The sequence below is a fragment of the Argiope bruennichi genome, chromosome 10, assembly GCF_947563725.1.
Source record: "Argiope bruennichi chromosome 10, qqArgBrue1.1, whole genome shotgun sequence".
Taxonomy (NCBI): domain Eukaryota; kingdom Metazoa; phylum Arthropoda; class Arachnida; order Araneae; family Araneidae; genus Argiope; species Argiope bruennichi.
Window position 1 is genome coordinate 112,441,380 of NC_079160.1, and position 13,598 is coordinate 112,454,977.

General features: G+C 23.7%; 1 protein-coding gene across 1 annotated transcript in view; it reads right to left on the reverse strand.

The window, feature by feature from the left end:
* LOC129988844 (uncharacterized) overlaps window positions 1-13,598 on the reverse strand; it is a 35,990-nt gene that overhangs the window by 20,259 nt on the left and 2,133 nt on the right. The window contains exons 3-16 of the mRNA XM_056097120.1: window positions 12,715-12,808; window positions 12,135-12,203; window positions 11,881-11,949; window positions 10,622-10,732; window positions 8,692-8,944; window positions 6,817-7,002; window positions 5,863-5,962; window positions 5,149-5,260; window positions 4,196-4,360; window positions 2,060-2,142; window positions 1,822-1,897; window positions 1,628-1,732; window positions 910-1,101; window positions 34-163 (exon numbers count right to left, since the gene is read on the reverse strand). Of these exons, the coding sequence (XP_055953095.1) occupies window positions 34-163; window positions 910-1,101; window positions 1,628-1,732; window positions 1,822-1,897; window positions 2,060-2,142; window positions 4,196-4,360; window positions 5,149-5,260; window positions 5,863-5,962; window positions 6,817-7,002; window positions 8,692-8,944; window positions 10,622-10,732; window positions 11,881-11,949; window positions 12,135-12,203; window positions 12,715-12,808 (1,745 nt within the window). The remainder of the gene's footprint in view (window positions 1-33; window positions 164-909; window positions 1,102-1,627; window positions 1,733-1,821; window positions 1,898-2,059; window positions 2,143-4,195; window positions 4,361-5,148; window positions 5,261-5,862; window positions 5,963-6,816; window positions 7,003-8,691; window positions 8,945-10,621; window positions 10,733-11,880; window positions 11,950-12,134; window positions 12,204-12,714; window positions 12,809-13,598) is intronic.

The window sequence follows — 13,598 nt, forward strand, 5'->3', positions numbered from 1 at the left end:
CTTAAAAATTACTAAATAAATAAATATGATTACCTTGAGATGTTGTAACTATCTCAAAACTCATATCAGTATCGACACACTTTTTCAAGAAGGAAACAGCCTTTTTTGCCAATTTACTCTCTGATGCAACTGGAGATTCATGGAAAGACTTAATTTCAGTATGCTAAAAGACAAATATATGTAATTTGTAATAATATGTTAAGGAACAATGGCATTTTAATATTTAAATTAAAATAAATTTAATATTAAAATGATTAAATTTTTAATCTTTTTTCAATTTAAGGCACAGTTATTGCAATTAACTCTTAAATTAATTTTATTTTTCTAACCACCAAAAAATAAATTCCGCATTAAAATATAATATTTCTTTTAATAGAAAACTCGGAATAAGATATTATTTGTTAGTCATTTTAGGAATTGAAAAGTACATTTATAACAGAAAAACTTAATATTACTTAATTTAATATTACATTTAATTGAGACAATTACAGAAAAAACAAATCTTTAATCATTATTTTGTTAGCCATTTCAATTCATTATTCTTTGTAAATTTCCTGTTTATCTGAATTTATGTTACTTTCATCCAATAAATAAAGTTCAACAAACTTGAAATATTTATTCTATTATTTAAAGAACATAGATTTTCTATCACATATATAATATAAATAAAAGAATTTCAACATTTAGAGACTATAATGAATTTTTTTAAAATCAAATTAAAAAATATTTTTATAAACATATTTACTGGGATAAGATTTTATTTAGTCCTGTGAAAAATTATTTAAAATAGATTCATCTAAAGAATTATTTGAAAATGATGAATATCATTAATAGTTAAATAACTTCACATATATCTTAACATGCAAACCACAACAATAATTTTAAATTAAATGTATAAAAAGTTAAAACCTTAGGGCCATTAGTTTGAAGCTGTGTTTTGACACAGGAAGCAGCTGTTGCTGCTGCTGAAGGTGGAGGATCCAGCAGACTAAGTTGAACCAAACAGCGGGTAAACTGTTCAGATTCAACCAAGCGATCTATTTGGCGAATAAGGGAATCTAGGGTTTCTCGATGACAAGCCAATCGATTCAGCACCCAAGCCTGTTTAATTAAAATGATGCATAATAAATAAATTTCTTATTATTTATAATCATAATAGAATATATACAGACAGTGGTTAAGAGAACATGGGAAAGAACTATAATATTATAAATAACACAATTTCATATTGTATATATACACACACACACACAAGTTTAAATGCAATAAGTGAATTTTACATATAACCCTATAATAAATTAGCATCGAATAGATAAGAAAAGAGCTATAAATATTCTTTTTTAAAAATTCTCTTTTTATATATACATTATGAATAAACAATTCACAATAAAAAATACTCTAAGAAACAATCTAGTGGAATTCTTTAATATGTAAAATTGACATCGATTCAATGTAAACTTTAGAACTGCTTTAAAATATGCTTTATTTACTTAAAAAAATTAGTTGTAACTAAAAAAATGTTTAATATGTATTAATGTAGTTGAAATTTAATAAAATTACAAACACATACACTATATAAAATTCCTAATAAGACTAATAATTTGTTTATTAACTATAAGACATTTACCACTTTAGAAGTTCCCAACTTGAACCAATATTTCCATTCTTTAAATGTAAGTTTTTCATCTAAGGCTGCAGTTAATTCTTTTGTTCTTAACATGAACATTGGTATCTAAAATATAGGGACATAGCAATTAAGCATTGATTTTAATCAACAATGATCAATTTAATAAAAAACAGTATTCATAATGTTATACATACTTCTACAATGAACCATTCTAAATTATTTGCTAGGGATCGAGTTTTATTAACAGAACTCATATCAGTGAACACTTCCCTGTAATAAAAGAAAATTTATCATGCTGTTAACATACATATCTTATGCAATTCTATTACTGGATTATCAAAAACAGTATAAAGTACCTTACACTAAAAAAATAAACAAGAATGTTATAAAAATATTCTATGTGAATATTATTCATAGATGAAATATGCTTACTTTTTGTGCATAAGGTTCATAAAAGTAGATAAAACTCTTTCATGAAAGCTTCTTAGTTTCATTAGTTCTCTCATATGAAGAGCCTGCATGAAATATTTTTCAATTTAATATATGAAACAAATGTTAATCAATATCAGAAAGTAATAAATATAAAACTTACAATAAGATAATTGCAAATATTTTATATTTCAAATTATTTTGTTGCTAGAAAATTAAATTACTCAATAAAAATTATAAATTATTGAAAAATATTAGTACAAATAAAAAAAAAAAAAATCAAAATTTTCAATTAAATCCAGAATTTAAACTCGACTCAAAAATTTAAAAAAAAAAAAAAAAAAAAAAAAAAAATACATTTCAGGTATTTATTTGGCATATAACAAAATTTTTGTAAACAAAATTCTCTATAATTTGTTTCATTATAATTATAATTCATATATATTTGTCTTTAAAGAATAAATTTAAAAAAAAATGATTTTTTAAACTTATATTTTATAATTTTTATTCAAATGCAAGATCTGTTTCTTTATTATAAAAATTAATATTTTTCTACCAATGCAACAAATTTGTGGTCCCTAAAGTTTCATAAGAGAGTTCCAAGAGAGTTCAAAAATAGAATAAAAATCGAACATAATACTAATAGTATTATCTATTAAAATATTTAACAGACAGAATAATTTTTGGAATGAACTTTTATCATCTTCAATATCAAATTCAAAGGACTATTTTATCTTTTCACTGTTGTATGGAATTTGCATCTTATTAAATGCTCATTTAAAATCATTTATTAAACAAATTCCTTTAGGAAATCTTTGCTTACTGGCATGAGATTGAAATCAGAACATTGTACCACATGATGTTTAATGCATGATTGGTAGTAATTTTAATCGAATTCAGCATAGCAGGTATTACCTCATCATAAAATTTTTTTTTGCACAATTGTTTTATAATTATGATTAGTACTGTTTAATAATGTAACAAATACTGTCCTAAAATAATTTTTCATTAATTACATTTAAAGTCATATCTATACTACAATTCAAAAATGCAAGTACCAATATATTAACATCATAAATAATTTCAGAATTTACTTTTCATCAGATATAGCATTTAAAAAAGAAATAGTCATTATTAAATAAAATTCATTCAGAATTAATAACATAATTTATTTAATAAAAAGAAATATTTATTAAAAACACATAATTAATTCAGAATTAAGAATAAAATTTATTTAATTAACAGATGAATTAAACATTACAAAAGATATAAGCATTTACAGTTCAGTAATTGATATAAACAAAAATTTTTGAAAAAACTATTTTGCTACTCTTTATTATTTTTATTCAAAATGCATTGCAAATGAAGACCAACAAACATAATTGCTAACTATAGTAAGCGTATGCGTTTTCTTATACACATAAATATGAAACTACAATACTTTTTTCAAGTAGTAATTGATTGCTGCAAAATCATAAGATCTAGATTAGACAGATTATATAAAAGGAGCATAAACTTTCAATTTTGAAACCAATACCATATTAATATAATACATAAATATTACATTAAAAGAATTAACGATTTTAAATACCATTGATCAAATTCTCATCATAACATTTTATCAGATATTAGAAGACAAAGAAAATGGGCAGTAACATGTTTCTTATCTATCAACTTAACTTTTTAAAATAAAATAAATCATATTAAAGTTTCATTTCTCTAACAATATACAAATATCCAAATTTTTGCATGTAAGTAATTATACAAGACAGGGAGGAACTAAACTGCATGACTTTCTAAAATGTGAAATTAAAAAAAAAAATTCAGAGTAATTATCAAATTATTGCAAGCTCAAAAAAATACAAGCATTGTTTTAAATATAAATAAAGCTGGAAATAAAATCAACCAGTTATGAATTTGATCATAATTTCATTTACTAGTTAATTTTCCAAAATTAGGAATAGAAAAATTGTACTGATCAGTACATGCAAAAAATTTTAAAACAGTTAATCAAAATGATGAAATAACTAAATCTAATGTATTCTATTTTTATTTGTACCTTCAATATGTGTGCACATTGAAACGCATTTCAGTTTCTAAATAAACATGATTAAAAAATAATCACAAAAGTAGTCTTACATTCTTTAAAGATTTTCCTAAAGCATGACCAACATTTTGTTTCCATTTATCACCAAAATTAGAGTAATTTTTATCCTTCTTAGTACTTGAAGCATTAATAATTTGTTCCAATGCTGTCTTGATTTCAGTAATAAATACAAATACCACATCTAAGACATGCTCAATCTGAAAGAAATAATGAAAAATAATAAAGAAATAAATAGCCAATTTATGTACCAATCTGATATAAATAATTATAAATCTCATTCAGTTTAAAATAACCAAATTTTGTATTTTGAAATAAATATATGCTTAGTTTTGATATAAATGGAAAACTGATATTTTTTCTTAATAAATATTTATTTACTTTAATATGGAGAACATATGGACAGGGGTATTGAATTTAAGAGATAAGATTTTGTATATTGATATATACCAATATACCTATAGAATATATTGGTATTCAATATTATTCCAATCTATTTTTATATCTTCTTTTTTTATTTAAATTAAGTTCCTATTAAATTCTCACTACAACAAGAAAGGAAAATTCTCTTTTCTTCCAAGTAAATATAAATTAGCTGCAAGAGAAAAAAAAGCAAATTTTACAAAGTTTTGGTAAGTAAAGATAATGATTAATAATCTTATTCATGCAAAAAAACCATTTAAAACTAATTTGATATTTAATTTCCACTAATTCAAAAAAAAAAAATTAATTATTCCCATCTTAAAAACAGCATGTTCCATATTTTCTTTTTAATGACTGACAACAAATATTATAAAAAAATCCTTTTCCTAATATCTTACTCCTTTTATTTCATTTACATTTAATAGAAAAATAGCACATGATGAAATTTTCAGTATTTTATAAAGTTTTTTTATTCAAGCCCATGTATATCGAAACTTAATAGTTCTTTTAATTTAAGCACTACAATCAAATATACAACTTAGAAAAATAATAAGATTTCACATACATCTGAAACAAAATAGGATGCTATATCCATTCGCTGAACAGGTGTTAAGTTACCAAGAGAAATTTCAATGACTTCTAAAAACCTGTGTAATTGTTTCATAAAGTCTGGTAATCTGGAAATAAATAGAAGGTTTCAGTTCATGAAAAAATTACATTTTAATAAATATAATTTTTGACTATATAGAAATGTATAAAGGTTCAACAGAAGTTTGTGTTTTACACTAAAATATTAAGATGTGTATTGTATAAAAATGTAATAATTCTGTCATAAAAAAAGAATGAACCGAAAAAAAACATTGTTTTAATGGTAAATTATAAAATTAAGATTTCAAACATATAAATTTAGCTTTGGTAAAGTTATTAATTTAACTTGCTTTATTTTACTGAAGCGAGATAACATTAGGGCGAAAATTATTTTTATGAACACACAAATTCTAACAATCATTTTTCTTTTACAGTTTTTTGTAATTATTAGAAATACAATAAAAATACAGAACATTTTTCACCATAAATAGAAACCATGAATTTTATTTTTACAAGAAATATAAAATTGCCTTTTTAATATAAAAAGCTTTGAACATTTTCAAGATCAAACTGCAAAATAACATGCATTAAACTATTCAACACATCACTGTGCCAGTGCAATAGAATAAATTAGAAACATACTAATCTACAGTGAAATGTAAAGAAGTAATTCTTAAAGATTTACTTATACCTAGTTTTGAGGTATTCAATTAGCTCATGCCGTTCAGCACGACACAATTCATTTTTTCTTTTTGAAAAAATGTCACATAAAACAAGAATTTTTGCTCCAACTGAAAGACACAATGGAATTCACAATACAATATATTCTAAATTTTGGACATGAATTAATGCAATGTTATATAATGAATAATTAAAATTTTAATCAGCCAATAATGCTTTTTTTTATTTAATTTGCTATCATTTTTAAATATTCGTAACTAATTTTTTTAGAAGCATTTAGCAGGGCATGTTTATATCTAATTCATTTAAAATGCACCAATATTTAAAAATTTTTGCAAAATATCAGTTTAGTTGCATAAATGTTTTATGAGCATTCAATTCTTTGTTGCTATCAGTATATCGCCAATGAATAAACAAACTGCATAATTGAAATAACATGTAATTATAGAAACTAAATTTATGTAAGAATCAAAAGTTAATAAAAGTTAAATATATAATTTTAGTGCTAGGATGTTTAGACTTTTGTGAAATAAATAATAAAATCATATGGTTTTAAATAGTATTACATGAAAATATATGATACTACAATAATAATTGAAACATTTTGCAAAATTTTATACTAAATTCTAGAAATATAGAAAAATTAAATTTGGGTAATTCAATAAGTAATTTACAAATTTAATGAATAATTAATAAAGAATGCTATTGGATTACAAATTTTATAGACAGATTAAAATTTCTTATATACACCTAAGTTTTTATTCAAGAAAATCTTTTATACCAAAGAGTTTTGAAAGAAACTTTAGAAAGCATTTTACATTAATGCAAAACTAACAGTCAAAGAATTTCCTTTCCAACAATTTAAAAAAAAAAAAAAAAAAAAAAAAAACCGATAAAAAATTAAAATGCATTTTTCCAAAAAGACCTCTACCTCCCTGGAAAAGAGAAATTGAAGGTTACATACCAACAGCACTCTCTCTCAATGCTTGGATAATAATGTAACGCAATATGGAAGGATCATTGGCAAAATTTACATCATCATCGGAGTCACTAGATGTTGAAGAACATGAAAGTGCATCACTTTTTCCACTAAAGAAATCAATTATGCGATCACCACTTGAATGTATCTCTTCTACTAATGTTAAAATTTCTGAAAAAAAGATAAAATTGACAATTTAGTTTTACTCAAAGTGAGTATTGATCAGTATCAATTGAATACATAAAAACATAATCTAATCAAAACCATTTACAACAATTTAGATTTTAAATGAATATGGTAAAATGATAATAATGTGTCAGTATTTTGATATAAATGTGTCAGTAAGTGAAAAAAATATTAAGTTTCATATTTCTTTGATCAGTATTTCTCATATAAATATCTAGTTTTATTCACATAAGAAACATGCTAGAAAAATATTTTTTTTAAAAAAAGGAAGACAATTAAATATTTTTTAGGTAAGAATAAAAACAGATATTCTGCAATTTCTTCAAATTTTAGTAATTACTTATAAAAAATATTTTTTAATGATTAACCATAAATTGTTAATTATTTGTTAACACTCTTATTGTTATTATTGGCACTTTTGCACTGTTCGCAAACATGAAGTCAATTTGAATCTCTCGTTTAAGATTATTTTACCTTGAAGTGTTGAGAAATTTAATTAAGAAATATTTTCATTCATTAAAATAAAAACAAATGTTGCATAAATATTTTAAGCACCATTATGTGCTGCGATTCTTTTAAAAATATGAGTTTTCAAATGGTAAAAAATAAAAGTTAAGAAACATAAAAGCTAATTTGTTATTTTCAAAACAAAAGCAAATATATACATTATACATTTAGAACAAAAGCAGGTCTTTAATAAGTTTAACTAAATTCTATTATTCTACAAGTAAAACAAATGCAAAAATTAATTTTGCTGGTAAAAATAATTTTCATATGCATTAACGAAAATAATTTTGAATAAAGCAGTGCAACATAATGCGACATAATCTAGATGTAAAATCCATATTATCATATAGAAGATCAAAATCGCAATATTACAGCTAAATAAATAAGTAATTTCTTTTTTTTTAAATTCTTATGAAAAAAGCACTTGCTTTTAATAAAAACAATATGTTTAAACTGTTAAGTTAAAAAAAAACAATGTTGTTTAAAAAGGATTGATGCAAGAGAAAAGTGCAAACAAAGTGAATTATGCAATTACATCTAGTAAAAGGTTGTTTATAAATAATCTAGTTAAAAACAAGTACAAAAAAAATTAGATATAAAATTACGATCAGGATACAGTTGTTTTCTTGTCAGTCTTTAAACTGTTTTATTGCTTGACCACAAAATAACAACACTTTTGGTTGTAAAATACTCACTCTTCTTTTTTGAAATGTTCTCCGACTGAAAATTAAAATGCTCTATACTACATATTGAATAGTTTTGCTAAAAAAAAAAAAAAAGCATTCAGCAAGTTGTATAATCTTAAGTAAAAATGGCACCAAAAATACATAAAGCACAGAATGGAGGTAAGTAACTGAACCTATTCCTAATATATACTATGAATAGAACAAGAAATAAGATACTCTACATCCTCTATTGCAAATGAGGAATACTTTGATTTGCTGTATTTTGAATACCACTAGCAGAATGCTTAAAAGAAAAAGGCAAATACCACACAAAAGTTGGGTCCTCTACTGGCTTAACTCTGTAATTAGCACAGATAAAAATAGGGAATTCTCCCTTCCCCAGATATGGCAGGTTCTTAATTTGAGTTAGAAGAAATGTCAAAATGACCCCTCATTAACATTCCAGAGTTATAAAAAGAAAAAAATCTTTTAGAATACTCACGATCTAATAGAGCATTATTTTTAAGGTACAACTGGCATAATTCTTTAAATCCTTCAAAACCAGGCAGATCATTAGTAGCAGCTACACAACTTTTAGCCGTTTCATCATCAAGAGGATCTGGTAGGCATTCCGAATAAAGATAATGCAAAATAGCATATAAAACATCTTCAGGTAAGTTTGACAGTGGGCATGGTGATGTATCCCAATCAATGGCTGAATTACCAAGTTTCAGAATAGTTTTATGAACCTTGAACTAGAAAGAGAAATTGTTTAAAAAACAGTTATAAAGAAGTATTAAAATACTTAATATGTTTAAAACATTATTATGAAAGTATCAAAAATATAAATGTGTTCCATTATTCTACACATATGTAAATGCACACAAAAGAGTATTTTGGTAGGATAAAATAGCACACAGTGGCTATTTCATAAAATTAAACCGTTTGATAATTATTTACATATAGATTATTTAATTTATGAGTAGATAAACTATATTATTTATGGATAGATTAATCGAAGCTAAACATTAAAAAATAGCAATTTGGATGCTTAATAATAGTTAAATGCAGATTTTTTACTATCTTTCTATAATCCAAATGATGACACATAAATTCATATACTACATTATACCTATTATTATCCATTTACATCTGTCCTTTTGGATATTCATAAATAAAATAATAATTCATAAATAAAATAATAATTCATAAATAAAATACTAATTCATAAATAAAATACTAATTCATAAATAAAATCACATTATTCAGAAAAATTTCTAACTGTTAATAATAAAATTATTAAGATTCTTTTATTTTCACCCCTTGTATGAATACTGTAATATATAATCAGAATTTTCACTTTATTTGTAAAAAGAACTTAGCACTGGTGCTACAAGATTTGATCTATAAATAATATGATTATAGCCATTAAAAATTATTTCATCTCAAGAATTTAAGACAAGCACAGGCTAGGTTCTCTAAAAAAATAAATAAATAAAAGGTTATAAAATTAATTTTACTGAATTTTTCAATAGATTTACAGTTTAATAGTTAGAATTAAATAAAAGCAAAGATATGAAAGAAATAAATTTGACATAAATATATAAATTTGAACTGCCGAGAAAGATATAAATTTGAACTGCCGATTTAAAAAGCATTTATTACATATATGTAAGCTTAATTTTTTAAAAGTGAAATAATTGAATTATTAACATTTATTCACTGCTTGCTTCTTTATTATAGTAGTTTGACACTCTAGAAATAGCACTATTATTGTAGTCCAACATTTTCAGAAGTGCGAATGGGGAAATTAAAAAGAAAATAAGCCATTATATGTAGAATTCAGTGCCCTTTGTATGATGTAAATAATTGATACTGAATCGTATTTTGTAATATTAAATATTGTACATTTTGACATATAATTAACTGAAACGAAAACAATATAAAATTTATTCTAATAAATAAGGAAGCAAAAGGCATTTAAAATTAAGAAAAATTATAGCATTATAGGTATTGGGACACCATGGATTTACAACTTGCTCAAATCTTTCAAACAGTGAGATAATACTAACTAAATGCTGTACTTAAAAAAGAACTAAATTAGAGTTTTCATAAGTCCCTAAATCTAATAACATTTTTGTATTAATTTTTGAAAATTACAATTAAAAAATGAAAGATGATTGCATTTTGATGTCAAATATTATATATAATGATATATTGCAAATTGTAAATATGACTACATCAAACAATGGTTTTCAATCTTTTGTGTATGCACACTGCCAAATATTTGATTTCAATAAAAAAACTAAATCCTAGTAGGAGGAAAGGAGGGTTGAATATGTAAAAGTTCTGCAAAAGTTTACTGGTATGCCATTTTAAGCTAAGAATTAACTTTGAATATTACATTAAGTAACATTTCTAATGATTTTTACCTCTTTCCCATTGCTTGCACAAATGGTAAGATCCGAGAAATAACCTTCTACTAAGGCACACAAAAATGAATATGGAGTTGATTGGAATTGTTTGGAGTTTGCATTTAAAACCTAAAAAATTAAAGAAATTGAAATCAGAAGATCTGAAAGATCACTAAATACCATAATTATATGTCATAAAAGAAAGTTGCAGAGATCATGGTACGAGATTGTTGTACTTGGAGTAAACAGAGTGGCCGAGAAACCAAAGAGGGAGGGGGCGGGAATGAAAACATTTTGCTTCAAACTTTGTTTAGTGACAATTGTTACCAACTTAAAGGAAAATTATCACTAATTTCTATTTTATATTTAGCACTTTTTTGTTAATTTGCATATATTTGATTATATAAGCCAGTTCAAAACACTTTGCTACTTTTTGAAAAATATTCTTAATATTACCACAATTTAAATTTAAAAAATAATCATGGAATTTTCAATTACCATTTCTAAACAATTAATAAATGCAGTTTAAAATGACAGCAAAAAGATAAATATTACTATTAATTTGCAACCGTTTCTGTATGCAGTTAGTTTAATGGTAAAGAAGTGAGTTTTACAAATAATTTTAATGGATGTTGGGTCTATGACTCCCCAGACTTGGAGACAAAAGTGAAAATTTTTGATACTGTTAGGATTCTGGCAATACATCGAAGTGACAGTGGGTTCTCTATGAGCACTTTTAATAGCAATTTTTTTATTACATGCTCCTCCAATTTGATAACATGCACACTCTAGTTTCATTACAATCTGACTTTTTTTTTTTTTTTTTTTGTAGAATACAAAATTGTTAAACAATATTGTGCTTGTTGGACTTTTCACTGTCTACTCACCAGATGGATTTTTTCTTAACATTATATTAAATCTTACAAATATTCAATAACAAATGTTACACATATTTGAATTTTAAGTATTTAAATAACAAGCTAATATTCTATTGGGAGAGAAAAATGATCACAAATTAATAAAAGAAAAATTGTCATACAGAACAGATTTTTTTTTAAATATTAAAAGTGATTCATAAAGACATGAAAGAAATATCAAATTGGATTGTCCAATTTAAAATGGTTTCAACATGTATGTTATAAAAATATTTATACAGAGTACTTTTAAATTAGTGAATGTATTCTTTTTCTTAAATAATTAAACCAAATTATATACAGATATTCAAGATGTTTGGTGAAATATATTAAAAAGTATGTATTAAAAGTTAAGTTTCTTACCCTTTCGCATTGCAATATACACCAACCTTCATAAGTAAGTTGGATTGTATCATCTTTTGGCCGATCAACCTGAAAAAAAGAAGTTATGTTAAAACAACTATCCAAAACATAGTTCAAAATTTAAATATATTATACATATATGAATTTATATTTTTCAGTAAATTAAAGATGCTAAAATATTACAGAAAAGTACTTTTTTTGCTAAACAATGAATGTTATAAAATGCAATTCAATTGAATTTTAGATTATCCTACCTGAAATTCCATGACATGACCAACAAATGTTCCAAAAAACCTTAAATAATGTGGATTACTAGAATAGAGCTGCAAGAAAATAAAAACCACTTAATGTGACAGGAAATATAGAAATTACAAAAGAATGTATCATTCAACAACATTAAAACACACCAATTAAAATTTTAAATATAGTTGACAGATTAACAAATGTAATCATAACCATCATAGATACAGTAACTTTTTTTGTAAATGTATGTCATTAAATACCAGAATTTAATACATTTAATTAATGCTTTATGTCCTCAATTTTCTTGTGGGCCATATTTATAATTAAATATATCATTTGTTATTTTCATTTTTTAACACTAAATTTTTATCCATAATTATTATTTATACATATATTTTAATGGACTACAAAAAAACCCTCTTACCACAAGTTAAAAAACAAACAAACTTGCAATCATTCTATGTTAAACTTCACTGAAATCTAATATAACAGTAAATTTCTTTTATCTTATTTAAAAAAGAATTATTATAAAATAGGGAAGTTTTTATGAATTTAAATAAGAGTTAATTAATTGTTAGAGATCAAACTTACTTCATAAGTCTCACAATTAAAAAAAGGCATAGGTTCAGTATTTTCGGGTACATTCCAAGTTACATCTCCACTTTCATCAAGTGTAAATTCTGTCCTGTAAATTTATATGTTTATTGAATCTTTATTATCAATAAACATTTGAATTTTAAAATAAATACATACAAACTTACATTTTCAAATAATATTCACTAATATAAATTAAACAAATTTAATAACCAATTTTTAATTGGAAACTAATAAATAAGATTTTTTTATTTGAACAAATAACTACATTAGACAGAACTCTTTCTCCTAATTAACAATAGGATATTGTAATGCATTCAAACATTTGATCTCAATAGATGAAAAAAGCATATTAGATGCTTTCCCGGATCAGTCTACATGTACATAAAACTCTGGACAATGACAAAAAAAAAAAAAAAAAAAAAAAAAGTTTGCAACATATCTTGGAAGAGAAAAAAGAATTATGAGATTGTTTCAAACTTTTTCTAAGTGCTTAGCCATAAAACTTTCTATGCATTTATATTCTTAATTATGCTGAGCCTATTCAGAGAACTGTAAATAACATTAACTTCACACAAATAAATATTAAATCTTAATTTCAACAACTGAGTATGCTTATTTATTTAAATGTAACCTGAAAATTATCTCAGAAATATAAACTCTTCCTAAATAAGAAAATGTAATATTCTTATATTTCAAACAGATATCTAGGATGTGTTTTACAATTAAAGCTGAATAATATTGCCAAAGAATATTGTACTATATCTCCATGATATTGTTCTATATTCTAAATGGTAGATTTCCTAAAAAAATAGACTACAAAATATTGAATTAAGTAAAAAAAAAAAAAAAAAAAAAGACCAATCTATATTTTCTTTAAA